Source organism: Zosterops lateralis (assembly GCF_965231275.1).
Source record: "Zosterops lateralis genome assembly, chromosome: 2".
Lineage (NCBI taxonomy): Eukaryota > Metazoa > Chordata > Aves > Passeriformes > Zosteropidae > Zosterops > Zosterops lateralis.
The window spans coordinates 106,477,738-106,494,503 of record NC_139763.1 but is presented as its reverse complement, the minus strand read 5'-3'; the positions used below and the strand labels follow the sequence as shown (position 1 = coordinate 106,494,503).

At 47.3% G+C, this 16,766-nt stretch overlaps 1 protein-coding gene across 4 annotated transcripts in view; it reads left to right on the top strand.

Annotated features, from left to right (window-relative positions):
* The window catches only part of MPZL1 (myelin protein zero like 1), a gene marked incomplete at its 5' end in the record, with an annotated part of 36,536 nt that overhangs the window by 124 nt on the left and 19,646 nt on the right, over nucleotides 1–16,766 (top strand). For 2 of the 4 annotated variants that reach the window (XM_083885108.1, XM_083885111.1), the window contains one exon: nucleotides 4,379–4,460. The exons of 1 other annotated variant lie outside the window; for it this stretch is intronic. In XM_083885108.1, coding sequence (XP_083741234.1) covers nucleotides 4,388–4,460 — 73 coding nt within the window. Of the gene's footprint in view, nucleotides 1–4,378; nucleotides 4,461–4,790; nucleotides 4,825–16,766 lie in introns of those variants that run through there. One more of the 4 variants, XM_083885109.1, reaches the window with a different exon arrangement.

Here is a 16,766-nt window from a genome sequence, read left to right as displayed (position 1 = left end):
TCTCGTTGTCAGTCCCGTCCCTGTCCTTTGGCTGTGTGCAGGAGCCACCGTTGCTGAGGAGAAAGAAGATGATTAAAAAAAAAAAAAAGAAAAGAAAAAAGCTGGGCTCGTCCGGGATTTGAACCCGGGACCTCTCGCACCCTAAGCGAGAATCATACCCCTAGACCAACGAGCCGCCATGGAAAGTGCGTTTTCTCCCCTGCACAGGAACTCTGCGGTGACCCCGCGCACCCCCTGCCCGGGACAGCCGCGGCCCGCCCTGATTCCCGCCGTGTTCCCGGTTCCTGAGGGACACGGGCGCTTCCCTGCGGCCGCCGGCGCTCCCCGGGCTCCTGACGGGCACCCCGGCAGCCGCGTCTCCCCGCGGGTGCGAAACCCGCTCGTAGGCGGCTTGCCGTGGGCCGCGGCAGCTAGGCCACAAACCCCAGCTCCGTGAGGTGAAAAAATCGTGGTTTATCTTCATAATTTCAAACTGTGCCACAGCCGAGTAGAGGCAGCGTTACTTTCCTAACTTACAGATGATGATTTTATGCAGACACGCTTAAAAAGAGAGCCTTGGAAGGCTGATGGTGGTCGTGGCGGAGGTCAGTGTTACCTTGGGTTTTGCCTCTCTGCAGTCTCAAAACTAATTTTGCCTATCGTCCAGTTCCAAGAAGCTGAGGGAAGGGTAGGAGGGAGAGAGAGGAAGACAAATTGCTTCCATTTTATGTGCTTTCTTATGTGTCAAGGTTATCAGGAAGACCCATGAGTGAAATTGTTCCTGAGTGTCCATTCAGCGCAGGAACAGCTCATCATTCCCATCCTTTTCCATCCTAAGTTTTCCTGAGAACACTTATCCTTGCATAATGGGCGACCCAAGACATTCTTCTCAACCAAACCATGACAAAGCCAAGTTATGGAAGACAAGACTGGGAGGGGATCTCGTCAGTGTGTGTAAATAAACACCTCAGAGGTGGGGGGCAAGAGGATGGTGCCAGGCTCCTTTCAGTGCCAGGACGAGGAGCAGTGGCCACAAACCAAACCACAAAAAGTTCCACTCAACATGAGGAGGAATTTCTTTCTGCTGATGGGCCAGAGCACTGGAACAGCTGCCCAGGGAGCTCATGGATTCTCCCTCTCCGGAGACATTTAAATCCCACCTGGACGTCTCCTTGTGCAGTCTGCTCAAGGTGACCCTGCCTTGGCAGAGGCATTGGGCTCGGTGATCCCTTCCAGCCTCAACAACACTGACTGTGAAAAAATAGTTCCCAAACTCTTCAAAGTCTGTCTGCAATTACTGTGCTGCTGCCAGCTCTTGAGTTTTGAAAAAAGCCCTGCGTTTCTATTTAACCAAAGTAAACATGAATGTGGCATTATCTGCTAGTCACAGCTTCTCCCGACTTGCAAAGAAAAAATATTGCTGTAAGGGGCACACAATGTTTTCCTTTTTTTTTTTTTTTTTTTTTCTCATGTTCTTCTACTGCTAATTCAAAATGAGTGTGTTGGGTGGGATATTTTTTGCAGGAGTGCATATCTTTGCACACTACACACTGTATACTGTACAATTCCTCTAAGACGTACAGAGATGCAGGGTAAAGAGAAAACAATCAAAACCATTAAAAATGTAAAATCAGTCTAAATATATTTTCTTCTCCTCCTAGAAGTTATTATCCCCCTCATTTTTTTTTTAACCCCAAAATCCTGCTTGCTCTCTGTGGCAAGCTACTAGAGACCTGTCCAAAACAAAGGATAACAAGGATAACAAAGGTCTGAATTTCTAACATACACAGCAAGAAGATGCAATACATGTTCCTTGGGACAAATTAAGTTGTCCCAGCACCGCCTTTCCTCTCTGGAAGTAGCAGAAGAGAATAATTTGATCATATCTATCTGGATAAAGAATGCAGATGTTGTCCCAGGTGTTCTCTGTAGTGAACTTCTGTATCACTACACAGCAAACACGGAGGTCAGGGCTGTTCCTGTGGCAAAGTGATCTCAGCTCTGTCAGGGAAGGGAAGGTAGGTAAGGGCTTTGTGTGGCCAAATCAAGTTTAGTGCACAAAAAGGGAATGTGTGAGCTCTGTGAAAGAGAGTCAATTTGAGAATAAGAAAAATGCAATTTTTAAAAATTATTATTATTTTAGGTTTACTATCTTGCAAAAATACCCAGAATGGTGAAGCTTGGCCTCTTCAGAGGCCTGAAGAGTTTATAACTGTGCAGTACTGGAGGACCTGGAGGTAGACAGTGAACTCTGGGTTCTGAGGTGCTCCCATGCTGGTGAGAACACTTCCAGACACCCAGGAGAGCTGTAAGGTTGGGTGGAGCTCTTCCATGGAAAGGAAGAGCTCTGAGGAAATATTGATGAGAAAGGGCTGGGAATGAAAGTCTTGCCACTGCCTATCAGTTTCTGCTCCATTTGGAAAGCAGGTGTATTGATGGATTGGCTAAAGACCCACCCACACGGGAAGTCAAATGAGGTGCCAAGCAAACGAGGTGATATTTCCCTGTAATACTGAGTTGACTGTGTTGTTGATATTTATTCCCAAGAGGTGCCCTGGATTTCTGCTAGGCTGGGTTTCTGGAAAACACATACAACAGTTAGATGAGGAATGTGCTTCAGAGCTTCCCCTTAGGGTATAAATAATGGATGCATAAGCTGTTACATTTTAAATCCCACGAGAACTGTAAGGTGGTGTCTGGCATCACAGCTGGGAAGAAAATAACCTGCCAGTGTTTTTGCAGTCTTGCTTTGTCACAGCCCTGCTCAGCGTGGCACACAGGGGCCTTTCCTGTGGCCTCTTTGACCCCCAGATGTGATGGGGTGCCCAGAGGTGGCAGAGAAAGCGGTGGCACAGGGATCTGGGCGAGGAGCAGCATCCAGGGAGCACCGGGCAGGGGCAGAGCACCCTTCTGGAGGCTCAGGCATGCAGTGAGCAACAGCCTCAGTGAGATATGACTCAGCTTGTGCAACTTGTTTAAAATGCATGGCTGGGAAATACATGGCACAACAGAGAGGTTCCCAGAAGAGAGGAGGAAGAGGGAAGGATGAAAGCCTGGTCTCAGGGGTGTGTAGTAGCTGGAAGTCCAGTCAGCGAGCCGAGGGAAATTCCAAGCAGGTATTTTCAGGCGAAAGGCAAAAGGTGATTGTGCGACTGGAGCAGCAGGAGAGCTGCTGAAGGAGCTTGTGCTCACAGGCAATGCAGGCAGAAACAGGCTCCCTGAGCTAGCAGGGAACAACAGGCAGGATTTCTGTGCAGCAGGAGGAACCTCCACTGCCTGTGCTCAGAGCTTGAGCAGCGCTCTCCCGCCTCCCTTGGGACAAACCAGCCCTGTGACGTGCACCCCGGGAAACTCGAGGGTTGGGACACTAAAGGAGCACCAGGATCTGCTCCTGCTGCCACTTCCCTGTTGGACACTGGGCCGAGTGATGCACACACAGGAGGAGATTCCACAGCCAAGAGTGCCCGGACACCACAGCACAGTGATCAAACCGCTGTGGTCCCTGTGGGCCACGGTCACCCCACAGCTCTGGGGTGTTCCCTGTTCCAGGACTGCAGGGAGCACAGCTCCCCTGGGGTGACTGCCAGTGATTGCCCACACGGGTTCAGTGGCAGCTGCAATGGTGGGTACCATGGCTTCCCGCGCTGCAGGGTGAATGTCAGACAGCGCCAGAGCTCTGTCAGGAGCGGCTGAGGGAGCTGGGGATGTCCAGCCTGGAGAAAAGGGGGATCAGGGATGACCTTGTTACTGTCCACAACCACCTGAAAGGAGCCAGGGGGGATTTGGCCTCTTCTCCCAAGGAACCAGCCACAGGACAAGGAGGACATGGCCTCAAGCTGCATCAGGTTGGACATCCGGGGGAATTTCTTCCCAGAAAGGGTGATGGGACATTGGGATGGGCTATCCGGGGAGGTGCTGGAGAGGTGTTTCAGGAGAGGCGGGACGTGGCGGTCAGTGCCGTGGTGAAGGTGACACGGTGGTGTTGGGTCATAGGTTGGTCTCGGTGATCTCACAGGTCTGTCCCGGCCCCGCTGACTGGGCGATTCCGTGATTCGGCGTTCCCGTGCCCCCGGGATGCGCCGGGCGCCGGGAGCGGCCCCGCACCGCCCGCGCCCCCCGCAGCACCGACGGGCGGCCGCGGGGGGGCGCCAGCGAGGCTCCCGGCTGGGGGGCCGGGACAGCACGTTCCCCGCGCCCATAGGTCACTTGAATCTGACTGATGGCTCCTTTGTCCAATCGCCGTGGAGCAGCGGGGCAGGGCACGGGCGGGGCGAGCGCGGCGCGGGGGGTGTGTGTGATCGGCAGCGGCAGCGGCCAATGGGCGGGCGGGGCAGGGGGCGGGGGGCGGGCCCGCGGGGGCCGGGGGCGGACAATGAGGGCGCCGCGGGGAGGCGGCGGCGGCTGGAAGATGGCGGCGGGCGGAGGCAGCGCGGGGCGGCCCTGCGCGGCGTGGCTGCTGATCGCCGCCGCCCTCACCGCCGGTGAGTCCCGCACCGGGCAGCGCCGCACGCCGCTTCGGCCCCTGAACGCCGCGCCCGGGGCGGAGGGCGGTGCCGCGGGCAGGGCAGGGCAGGGCACGGCTCGGTTGGGAGCCGCGCTGGCGGCGGGCGAGGAGCCCCGTCCTCCCGGGGCAGGGCCGGTGCGGCGGGGACAAAGCCCCGGGGCCGGCCCGGGCAGGGCAGGGCAGGGCAGGGCAGGGATGCGCGGCGGCCCCGTGTCGGCGCCGGTTTCACAGGATCCATTAGCCCGGGAAAGGTCCCCGGGAGCACCGAGCCCGGGCCGGGAGCGGGCACCGCGCCCCGGGAGAGACACGGGCTGGCCCGGGGATGGGCACACGGGGTGGTGGTACGTGACTCGGCTCGGCCAGCGGCGAAGTGTTTGGGTGGAGGGCGGTCATGTCAGTCCGATGATGCGCGTGTGACTGGTGTAGGTGGAGATGAGGTGCGGGGTCGCCGGGCGGGCCGGGTTGGAGGGACCGCGGTGGGGTCAGCTGGGCCAGCCCCCTGCCCGGGCAGGGTCATCCCGGAGCACACGGCACCCCAGTGCGGCCAGATGGCTCTGGAGCAGTTCCAGTGGGGCGTACGGGGCTGTGGAGCGGTAGGAATGGCAGGAGTGATGCTGAACTCCGCCGTGGCCTCTGCTCTCGGGGGGCACAGGGTTCCGCACATCGCCTGGACTCGGAAAGTTACACGTGTTTCCTATTCTGGCTCACTGTGTGCAGGTGCTGGGCATGGACAGCCAGGGAATATCCAGTGTGCATACACCCCAGATATCCACTGATGGGTATTTTGGGTTGGCAGCACTTGCCTAGTGGGTGAAACTTGGCGAAGTACGTCAGTAGGAGACATTAAGAAGCCTGATGCCTCCTCAGGTCATGGAAAACTGTTAGTCTGTATAGGAAAAGGTTTAGTAAGAAACTGCGCTGAGTGGTAAGGGACTTGAAATTTATTTCATAGAATTTTAGAATAGTTTGAGTTGGGACAAATCTTAAAGATAATCTTTTTCCAATCCCACTGCCATGGGCAGGGACATCTTCCACTAGACCAGGTTGCCCAGAGCCCCATCCAGCCTGACCTTGAGCACTTCCAGGGATGGAGCATCCACAGGTTCCCTGGTCAGCCTGTTCCAGTGCTTCCCTACCCTCACAGCAAAGAACTTCCTCCTAATATCTAATTCCTATTATTATTTCTCTTCCTAAATCTCTTCCCAAAGAGCACTGTCTGCATTTGTTTAAGATGACTGAATTTTGCAATAAAGAAGTAGAGATTGCTCAGGCTTTCTGTGTATCTTCAGAGACAGTATTTAGGATTAAGTAGGTAGATGTGAAATATGCATATATTACAGTAAAACTGAGATCTTTGGAAATACATATGGAGGCAAGAGAAGAAGGAAGCATATTTTCCCTGACCACAACAAAAGGTAGAGCTACAGTAATGCTGTGGGTAGGTGGGAGTAGATCATTGTAGAAGGTCTGAACTTATTCCCATGTTGGCTTCTGCTCTCCTTGCACATCCTTAGTTGTCCTGTCTGCTGTGAAAAGCAAGGTTTCCATCTCTGCCTGGAAATAAGTGATCAGAGTGCAGGCTCTTCACCCCTTTTGCATATCCAAAGGAGTTTGGTGATGGGAAGGAAAAATGACCTTCTCCTGAATTCGAGGTGTTAAGGAGTCCTGGGTAATCAGTGCTGTGCAGTTCTTTTTGCCTGTGTCATTCAGGCTCCTGCTGTGTTTTCCAGGACCCTCTTCCCATTCCCTTCCTCCTGCTGGATCTTGCCCTGAGGAGAGGTTCAGAAATCAAACCCTGCCTTTTTTTGGCAAGGGCAGGAGTGGTGTTTGCAGGGGGCTGTAGCTGCTCCCTGGCTCAGACGTGCTGTGGGGCTGGGTGATGCCAGGGCTGCTGTGCCCTGTGCCTGCTCCTCTGCCTCTTCCTGTGCTCCATGGCAGGTCTGCTCCTGTGGCCAGTAACCTGCAGTGAGACACAAATACTGCTTAGGGTGCTCTGCAGCCCCATTAAACACCACAGCCTGCTCTGCCAAGCCCTGTTGCTTCACATCTAAGCACGGACAACGCAATTCCAATTCCACTTATTTCCTATGTGCCCCTGCCTGTGTTGGTTAGGAGTTCATCTTGCTTCTTTATGCTCAGTCATCTGAAAACCCCCTTGCTTCATTTACTTGTGAGAATGGGGGATCACTGTCAAATGTGCTGTCTGTGATTCTGGGGACGTTTTGTAGCATAAGTGGTTAATCTAGGTATAATCTCTTCTGTGCATCAGTGAGTCTGGAACAACCAGCCAAGAGTATCAAGAAAATGGATTATTTTGCAACTGTGCATTTGTAAGCCATGTAATTATGACTTAAAGTGGTATCCTACCTGTGTTTGACATGAGGGTGGTGCCTGATTACTCCTGATAGTCTCAAAAAATGTCTAGATATTACTGGAAAGAATAATGATGATTTTTTTATTATTATATTCTTTTGGATACCAACACAGCTTGATTTTTTTGGAAATTTATTTTCTCCTACTTCCCCCTTTACGAGTGCACATGGGCACATGCACGTGGGTCAGTAACAAGCAGAGTATTGAGATGTTGAATAGCTCAAGTGCCTGTTGCTGCTGCTTTGAGCTCGCCAGCCCATTTCAGTTGCTGCTTGAAATGTTTCCTGAAAATAACAGTGTAAGTCAGGGTTGCAATGCTCACTTCGTGCCTGTGCCAGGTTTAGTCAGAGTTCCTGTAGTCACCCCCGTCAGAAGCTGTTAGTCCTTTCAAGCTCAGCCCACTGGTGCTGCAGGTAGGAAAACTGCCTTGCCTGCACTGCTCAGTGGGTTCTGCAAAGGCAAAAGATGGATAAACTCAGCTCACCTTGCTTGCAGCAGCAGCAGCAAGAAGTTCTTGAATGTGTTGAAAAGTCTGTTCCTCAATGTTTTGGTGATAAAATGAGGTGAAGTGGCCAGATGCTTCTTGGTCTAGTCAGTCTCTTACAATTACTTGTGTAAGTAATAGCATGCATGGCTGTGTTGCTCGTTATCTGAATTAAAATTAATTGTATTAAACAGCAAGTCCACTGCCTGCCTGTGGGTCCATCTTGTCCTGAGTGGTGCTGGATATCCTGTGTCCCATACAGAGTTGAGATGGAAGACCAAAAAAATGAAACCTAGTATTATGAGGCAGATGTCTTGTACTGCTTGTCTTGAAAGATTTTAGTCTGAGTAGTTTCTAAAGACTTAATGTTGTTCTAGAGAAGTTCCCTATAGAGCATCATCAGGTCATCTACCCAAAGCTCATTGTTAGCACTTACATGTAGTGGGAGTTCTCCAAGTGTGGTATGATGGGATGTGGTTTGATCATGTATGGCATACATTGCTCTTTCTGCCACCTGCATGTAATTAACAAAATAAACAGCCTTGTATGCAAGAAAATACATTTTTTGAACTATTGAATACTAACTCAGGATATCCTAGGAATACATCAGAAAGCTGGAAGTTCTGTGTGTGAAAACATTTACATCCTTATGGCATATATCCTTTTATTTTTTTGTGTGTGTGTGGTTTGTTTGTCTGTACTACTTTAGTGGTCTGGGTTAGTGGAACCCCACAAGAAATGATTAGCACAATGGAGAGGATGTGAATAGCTTGTGTAAGAGAGGGCTGTGCCAGGAGAGGACAAGGAGTTCTGAACGGGCTTTACTGCCAGCAGAGAGACTGGGGGAACTCTTAACTGCAGTGATTCACTGTTATCTCTAACAGCAGTCATGTGGAAAAGCCAGTGTTTACTCAGATTAGGGTTTAGCAGTACCCACAGCACAGAAGATGTGGCAATCCCTCCTAAGGCAGGGTTAACATCAGTATTTTTTGCTGAGCAAATTGAAAAAAGTTTTTCCTCCCAATCTGCTTTTAAGGGCTAGTCTGTTACTTGTCGTGAATAAGTTTTTTTTAAGAAAAAATCAAAAAAGTTTTTATTAAATAAAGGTATTGGTACTCATCTGGGACAGAGTGGATGGTGCTTGGATGGTGCTAAGCTTTGGACTTGTGGTGAAAAGAGCCTGGATGACAATGTTTTGCATTGGTTACTTGTTTTGCATTGGCTCACACACCCCAAGGCCTTTTTTGTTTGTCACCTCTCCCTGGCAGCAGGTGGGCTGGGAGTGCACAAAGAGTTGGGAGGGCACCACAGAAGTCATGGTCAGCAATAAAAGCTGGGAGAGGAAGGAGGAAGGGGGCTGTTTGGAATGACAGCATTTGTCTTCCAAGTCACTGTTAGGCCTGACAGAGCCCTGCCTTCCTGGAGATGGTGAGCACCTGCCTGCTGATGGAAGCACTGGGTGGTGGCTTGTGCTTTCCCTGTGTTTTAATCTCAACGCTTGAGTTTTTTCACTTCTGCACTTCCAGTTCTCTCCCTGATCACACTGGGGGTGTGCAGGGCTGAGCTGCCTGCTGGGGTTAGCCCACACTCCTTGTATATTGTTCCCTTTGGCTGCTGTGCCTTTCAGCTCCTGCAATTTTTATGTATCTGTTGAGTTGGCACTTTCCACTCGGTGCTGCTGCTGGATTTTGCCTTAAAGTGCATCAGTAAGTCCAGAAGGCTGTGGTTGTTCTTGTGAACTCTCTTTCCTCCAGCCCTGCAGAAAAAGATGCTCTATGGTACATTTACTGATGGTGTTAAGGGGCAAGAAGGGAGCTTGCCCTGGAACACTGGTTATACCCTACCTTCAGTGTTTCTATTCAGATTGAGATTCTGATCCTTGAGGGAAGGTTAAACTCTGGGCAGTGCAGCCGTTGTCAGTGGTTGGTGGCACTTTCAGTTCATGAGAGGGAGGTAAACCAGGGCAGGTCATCTCCAGGGGGGTGAGATGACCATTGCTGGAGGCGCTGGGAGTTGGCTGCACGCCACCTGCTATTCAGTAACTTGTTTTTGTAATGTGTGCAAGTGAAAGGTGGGGAACAGGGCTCCCCCTCTTGGTAATAAATTCCATAAAGCTGTATGTTTGGAAAGCAGGAGTTTTGAAATGTGACTGGTTTGTATGTCTTGAAGTGTTCAGATCAAGGTCTTGCAGGATCTTGCTTGATGGGAGGGGCTGCTCCAATCCAAGGGATGGCTCTAGAAATCACCACATGTAAAGTGAGAAAGTGATACAGTGTGCTGCAAGGAAGGCCATAAATTCTTCACAAAAGAGGTGTTCCTGAGAAAAACCAGCTGAATCAGCTCCTCCTCAGTTGACAAAACAGTGTACAGTGGACTGGGCTGGGGTGTTGGTCTGGTTTGAAAGAAAACAACGGTGAAAGGGCTGTTTTGAACACAGATTAGTTCCTGATCAGATTCGACTTGTTCTGAGTGTGCATGTGAGCTATTTAAATTGGCACCACCACTGACAAATTCTTGTGGAACAATGCTTTGAGATGTTTAGCATGGGCTTTTCCTTTTGGTTTTGTGGTTGTTCTGCTGCAGGTTATAGCTGGTTATAAGTTTGCTCAGCAGTTCAGTTAGAAGGTAAGTGTGAGCTGCTGCAAGCTTGGTGCCAGAGCTGGCTGCAGGTGTTCAGCACTCCTCAGATCAGGAAGGAATCTGGTCCTCCAAGGGCTGTGGATTTGCTTGAACTGCTGAAATAAGTCTCTAGTCACACCAGAACAGATTGGCTGCTTCAATACCCTCTTAGATGAGGAGAGTGATCATTTGGATGATGCAATATCATCTATCTTCTTGCTCTGTTAAGTGGTAGGATTTTATTTAACAGGTTTTAATCGAGTCTCTCTGGATACAGGAAAAAATCATGTGCTCACCTTCCAGGCTGGTGAAAATACCAATACTTGGCAAGAGATGGACATGATTCTGGTTCAGGAATGATGACAGGTGGGAGTGACTGTTCATGGAATACTACTAAAACCTTAGATGGTTCAAAGTGCAACTTCTGCAGATTTTTCTTGGTGTGTATAGATGAGTGCAGCTTTGTGGATTGATTACTGTGAAAGAGTCAGAAAAAGAGCAGCTTCCTGTGTCTGATATACAGGCTTTGCACTGTATTTCCTCATGAAATTTGTGTTTCCATATCCTAAATTCCACTGCCTAGTTTGTTTTGGAAATTGGTAGTTCCCATGCTGCTAATGATAGATTTTGTCAAAAAGATGCTGCATGCCATCAACAGTTGCCAACAAGACTGGTATTTTTAACATAGTTTCACTTGAGATAGTATTAATAACCAAAAAAAGAAAAAAGCCTGGAGGGAAGCTTTGTTCCAGCCACCAATTTGTCAGTCTCTACTGTCCACTCCATGAGTTTGAGTTTTGGTGTTGTTTGGTTGTGATTTTTTTGTCTACAGCTTCTGATCCTTAATACTCTCATTTCCTTAGTAGTTGTGACAGTTTTAGTGGATTGCTATAGCAATTTTAGGAAATGCTTGTGATGGTGGGATGCTTTTTTTATTCTCTCTGCCATGTGTTGAGATGTCTGCCCAGCTTCTCTCAGATCTTTAGTTAAGCGAGTTTCATATCCTATTTGTGGCAAAAACCTGGTGTATTTCAAGGAGACTTTTCTGTCTTTTCTGCCTTTCTGTAATCTCAGTTCCCATTTTCTGGCATCTTTCCTTGTGCCCAGAAAATAATGTGCTGTCTTTGTTAGTGGCTCTGTTAGTATTGCAAGATTAGAGGTAGAACAGCTGCCATCAGCTGTTCAGTTACCCTTTGCACTTTGAGCAGCTTTACTTAACTTGCCCCCTTTGGGTTCTGCACTCTTTTGGTTTGGCTTTGTCAACAAGAACTGTTTACTTGGGTTTGAACACTTGCAAACTTGGGCATGGAAGGAAAACCACTTCAGGGCTGTTGAGTAGAAAAATGTGATGTGTGATTTGGAAAGTACCTGAGCTGCAGATCAGTGTTCCAGCCTGCAGCACAGGCAGGGAACTGTTGCTTTGTGATCCCCAGGGAAAAGTCCTAGAAGTAACTAGAAGTTTCTTGCCTCAGGACTGGGTGTCTGCCCAAACCTGACATATGACTGATGCTGTAATAGGAGCATGAAGCTGTGCAGCTACACTGCTTACTTGTTCATAGTCTCAGCACCTTTACAAGCATCTCTTTTATGAGATGAGAGAGTTGAGAGAGTGACATGGCAGTGAAATTATTTCCTCAGGACTGAACAAGAAATCTGTGGCCTGTCAGGCATTTTTTTGCTGTTTCTCATGCTCGTTCTTAATTTCTGGTTAAAAGATAGGCTTTGAAAGTAAATCTCAGCATAGGTTCTTTTGCTGCTCCTTGGCAGAACAATGAGCAGCTCTGCATCATATGGAGGAGGACATGCCAAAAACTGACCCTGCAGTGTGGGAGGAGAAGGAGGTACCAAAGTTTGTTGACTCTGGAGACTTATTTTTAAGTCCTGTCAGAGCAGGTGTATGGAGTGCTGGGATACATGGATGTTATTGTCTGCTTTGACAGCTTAGCCACAGCCTGCTCAAGACTTCTCAATGAAACTGCTTTCCTTTCACTTGGGGTGACAAGGCCTTGGGATGATGCTTTTTTTTTTCCCCCTCATTGTTGAGTCAGGCAGAGCTTAGCTGAACGTGCAGAGAGGCCAGGAGAAAGTGAATGTTGCATTAGCAGATGCTTGTCTCTGCTTGGGGAGTGAAGGTTTCCAGCAGCATGAGGAAGGAGGTGGCAGGAGGGGGTGGGTGTTCATGGGCTGGTGTCACAGCTGTGCTTTCTGATTCCTGGAGCTGCAGGACCAGCTGTGTTACTGGAGACAGGGAGCTCTCCTTCCTCCAGCAGCCTGGCTTACTTGGCAAGACTGGCAACCTGGGGAGATGCTGTGGCAGCAGCTAAAAGGTGTTCTGGTGAATTGGCATTTGAGAGTGGAATTAGACTCTTCTGTCCTTTCAGGTTTTTTTAGGTTTTGTTGCTTTGAAACAGATGTCAAGATTGTTTGGTGACTCTATCTGGTCATCATTTCTGTAGCTGGTGTTGCTTTGTGTCCTGTGTAAATGCATGGGATGCAGACATCAAGGTCATGGTGACAGGGGGACTGCAGGGACAGTCTCCATGAGGAGGGGCTGGACACATGTGACTTGTTCATACTTGGGTGTTTTCCTTATGAAGTACACCATGCTTTGCTCCTGGGTGGAGCTGCTGGTGTGGGTTCTGCTTTTCTGTGAAGGCTAAATGGTGCGAAGGAATTCTTTGTGTGGAAATTCTTTGCAGCATCTAGGTGCTTTCACAGATCTCGTGCAGCTTCAGAGGAATGATCTTGGCATGTCTGCTCTCTATTAAGGCAGGAAAGGTAAGGTTTCTCCACCAGGTGTTTTATCCACAGTGAAGAAGTGGCCTGTGGGGACATAAGTGCCTGTAGTTGCAGTAAGGTATCGGCGATTGATGGAGAGACAGAAAGACTGATTCATGATCAGAATTTGATTTTAATCAGGTTTTTTAAGAACTTATATACCATTTCAGTAAGGTTAATAATTTCTAGTACAATAATTAGGTTAAAAAATCATACAAACAACTAATGCATTTTACAACATCTTCATCATAGGGGAGTTGACTGAATCTTTTTCCTTAAGCAGGTTTTTAATCCCATCTTCTTACAAGCTCAAAGTTCTGTTTGTCCTTGCCATGGCATCCTAGTCACCAGACTAGATATGCTAATTAAGTCTGTCTCACTCTTGTGAATTCCCACAGTAAGGGGCTATAACTTTGTTCTGCCTTTCTGGGATGTTTTGTAGGGGTCTGGCTGCTGTTTTCGTGCTGATTGTACAGAGCAACAGCTTTGTGGAAGAAACAACTAAATGTCATGCAACTGTAGTTGGGAGTGCTGTCAACAGTAGATGTTTCACAAGACACTTGACATTGAGTAAGAGTATTTGTTAATGAAAGCCCTGATTCTCAAGTGTATGTTGTTTTTGTGACTTAAACCCCTTAGTTATTAGAAAAAAACACATCCTCCTTTCTGATGAAACTTCTGGGCTGCTGGGGAGACCAGAGTGAAAAGACTGAAACACTAAATTTTCTGCCATTTTGTCAAGACCTTTCAGCCATAAGTAACTTCATTTATAAATTGTATACACGGCTGTATTACCAGGTGTCTTTAAGATAAGCAAAGCAAGTTGCTTGTATTAATTAGTAACCTGATGATTAGCCATTTCAAGAGGAGGGAAGTAACACTCTTCCTAGTGTAGGTTGGAACTGTAGCAGCCTCCAGTATTTAGCAATCTGATGAAGGTTTCCATGTGGGCTGTGTTTGTGGTGGTGGAAATAAGATGCCTGTGATTACAGTGTTAGCTGTTTGCTTTCTTGGTTTGTTGGGCCTCCTAGTGATCAAATTGAGTTGAATGCAGGGGAATCGAGTTTATTTTGGTTTTATTTTCACAGTATCAATTAACGGAACGTTTTCATTGGATCCAAGATCTCAGTAGAAACAGTGATCTGCAAAGAAATTTTTAATTATCTATGTGTTAATTAGTGTAAAACTTTGGTGCACAGAAGGATTTCTTTGTGATATGCTACCAAACCAAATGGTCAACCATATTTCTACATTAAAAAATATAGAATAAAAACAATTCTTGCTCCTTTTTTTAAAAATCACTATGAGGCAAGTGTAAGCAACCAGAGAGTGCAAGTAAAAGTAGGAAAAGATGACTTCAGCCTTAAAAGACATTGATCTCCAGGCACTGGCAGCTTAGGCACTGTTGGATTCTTACAGATGTAGTTACCACGTGCTTTGGAGGGCTCAAAGGAAGTGAAAGGATTTTGAAGGGTTTAAGCAGATCTTCCCAAGCCTGAGGGACAGCATTTAGGAGGAGGTACTACAGTTTGGATTTGGAAAGTTTTGGATGAGACCAATGCTATAATGTGGCTGGGGACAAGAGTCTCTTCATACTGAAACAGGAATGGGTGCTTGGTGCCATTTCCACTTCATGGAAGGAACCAGTGATCTTCCATATGTGTTTTCCCCCTCTTTTAGTGTGACTCTTGGAGCAGCTTGGTGACCAGGAACTGCAGTACTTACTGGTCTGATACTGTTCATGTGTCCAGAGCAGAAGGGACGTCACAATAATGAAGGCCAAGGTACAAACTGGAGGTTTCAGTCTGGTGTCAGCAGAGCAGGTGACTGGAAACTCTGCAAGACTCTGCCTTGACCTGGGAGGAGTTCAGAGAGGCTGCACAAGTGTTGAGTTGGAGAGACACGTGGCAGGTCCCTGGTGGTAAAAGCAGTTGTGGAGGGCTCTGAGCTCTGCTTTCCTCCCATTTAGTGTGAGCTGACAACTCAGCATTGGCAAAGATGTCAGACTGAGGCTGGTCTCTGAACATAAGGAGACAGATCCTGAGCAGAGATGGAGATCTGAGTAGTCAGGGAGTGATGGGAGCTTGAACTTGTTTTGCAGATGAGATCTCTGAGGTGAGGTACCGAGGAAAGAGAGGCCTGAGAATAGAGAGAGTGTTGGTGAAGAATGAAGATCCATGATGGGAAAAACAAGAAAAGATTAGTAAGTAAGGTTAGTAAGTTAGTAAGAATTATGAGTGTCTTGTCCTGTCCTGCTTCAAGAGCAGGAGGATTGTCTGGAAAGGAAGAGGTGGATGGAGAGTTTTCATTGCAGTGTGAGTGTTGAAAATGGAGCTGGAGAGAGTTATTGTAGTTGAAGTAAAACTCCTCAAACAGCACTAGAGATTTAAAAGAAATGGCTGAAGAGGCACAGGTGGATGTTTTTCATATTGTTTTGATGATAGGTGAGAAAAGTAGAACCATTTTTCTGCTGAAAAGAATAAAAGCAGCTGAAGGCTAGATGAGCTGTTCAGAAGGAGTTACTGGGGCTAAGGGACAGTTGGACAGGGTGATGGGATCGAGGAGAATGCATGGGAGAAGAGCAAATATTTATTTTTGCCCTATGTGCCTTGCTGACCTTCCCTTCCTAAAGCACTCTTCTCTCTCAGACAGTTTCCTGTGATAATTTTTTCCTCTTGAGAGGAACTAAGGCTGAGTAAGGCTGAGGAATAGAGCAGTGTGTAAGTGTGACTGAAATATGACTCAAAATTCAACTTTCTCCAACTGGAATATTTAAATAGGTGGAGGAGCTGGCAGGTGGATGTAATCCTGGTAAGTGTGAAAAGAGGAGGAAAAGAGCTAGAGATGATCCTTGTGGATTTTATTATGACAGAGGAGGCCAAAGAGTTCAAGATAATGGGAACAGCCACTATATCAGTAAAAGTGTGGGATTAGAGGGCTGAGGGTGAACAACTAACAAATCTTGTGGCCTCTCTACCAAACAGTCAGACTATGATTTAAGGAGTTTGTATCTCATGCTGTAAAGTAACAGAAGCAGGAAAAATATTTATGAAGCAGCAAAAGAGGCAGAGGAGAGAAAATCAACAAAGAAGAAGATGAAATTGAGCCAACAATAGGACATATGAAAATTAAACTTGATAGAAATATCTGTACAGGATTACGTAGCTCCTTCCTTCCCAGACTGCAGAAGAAGAGAAGTATTTTTTTTTTTTTTTTTTTTTTTTTTTTTTTTTTTTTTTTTTTTTTTTGCTTCACTACAGTTTTAGTGAGCTTGAACAGTGACTTCTTTAGCTTAGGCAAATCTGTGCTACCCACTGCCTGTGTGTGGTAAGGAGTTCTCTGTACCATGTACAAGCAGACAATGTCTGTGCAGGCTCTTTTCTTCCTACACGAATACTAAGGGCATCTTGCTTATTTTATGCTTGAAAGGGAGGTTTGTTCTGTGGTTTGGACTTAATACAATGGATTTTATTTTATTTTATTTTTCTTTTCTACACCATTAGCTGAAAAAATACATAAAGCACAGCAGCTTTCAGTTCATTTAATTTGATTGCTAGAAGTCTTTGTATGTTCCAAATAAATGTTTGGTAGTTTTTTTACAAAAGAATATTTTTTGGCCCATAGTCAGGGTATGTACAAGAGAAAGGAAGCTCTGATAGAACCTCATGATGAAAATTCACCACCCCTACTCTCCACGCCCTTGGGGCACTTTTGCTCTTGGAACTGAGAGCAGTGATGACAGGAGAATCTGAGGGATCAAGAGATAACCTGATGGCACTGAGGAGTCAGTGAATTTTGGAAGTGAACAGTGTGGACTCTGAACAGCAGAATTAATGAATGGTGGTTTCTTCTGGTCTTAGTTATTTCAATTACTGTGATGTGCTCAATTCTCCCACTGCTGTTTGCCTGCTCATTCATGTTTGCTGTCCAACTTCTGAAGGCTCCTGAGCTGGTTGCTCTCACTAAAAACTCAAACCTCATGGTTGAAGGACTAATGTAGATGGGTTTTTCTTTTCTTTCTTTTTATCT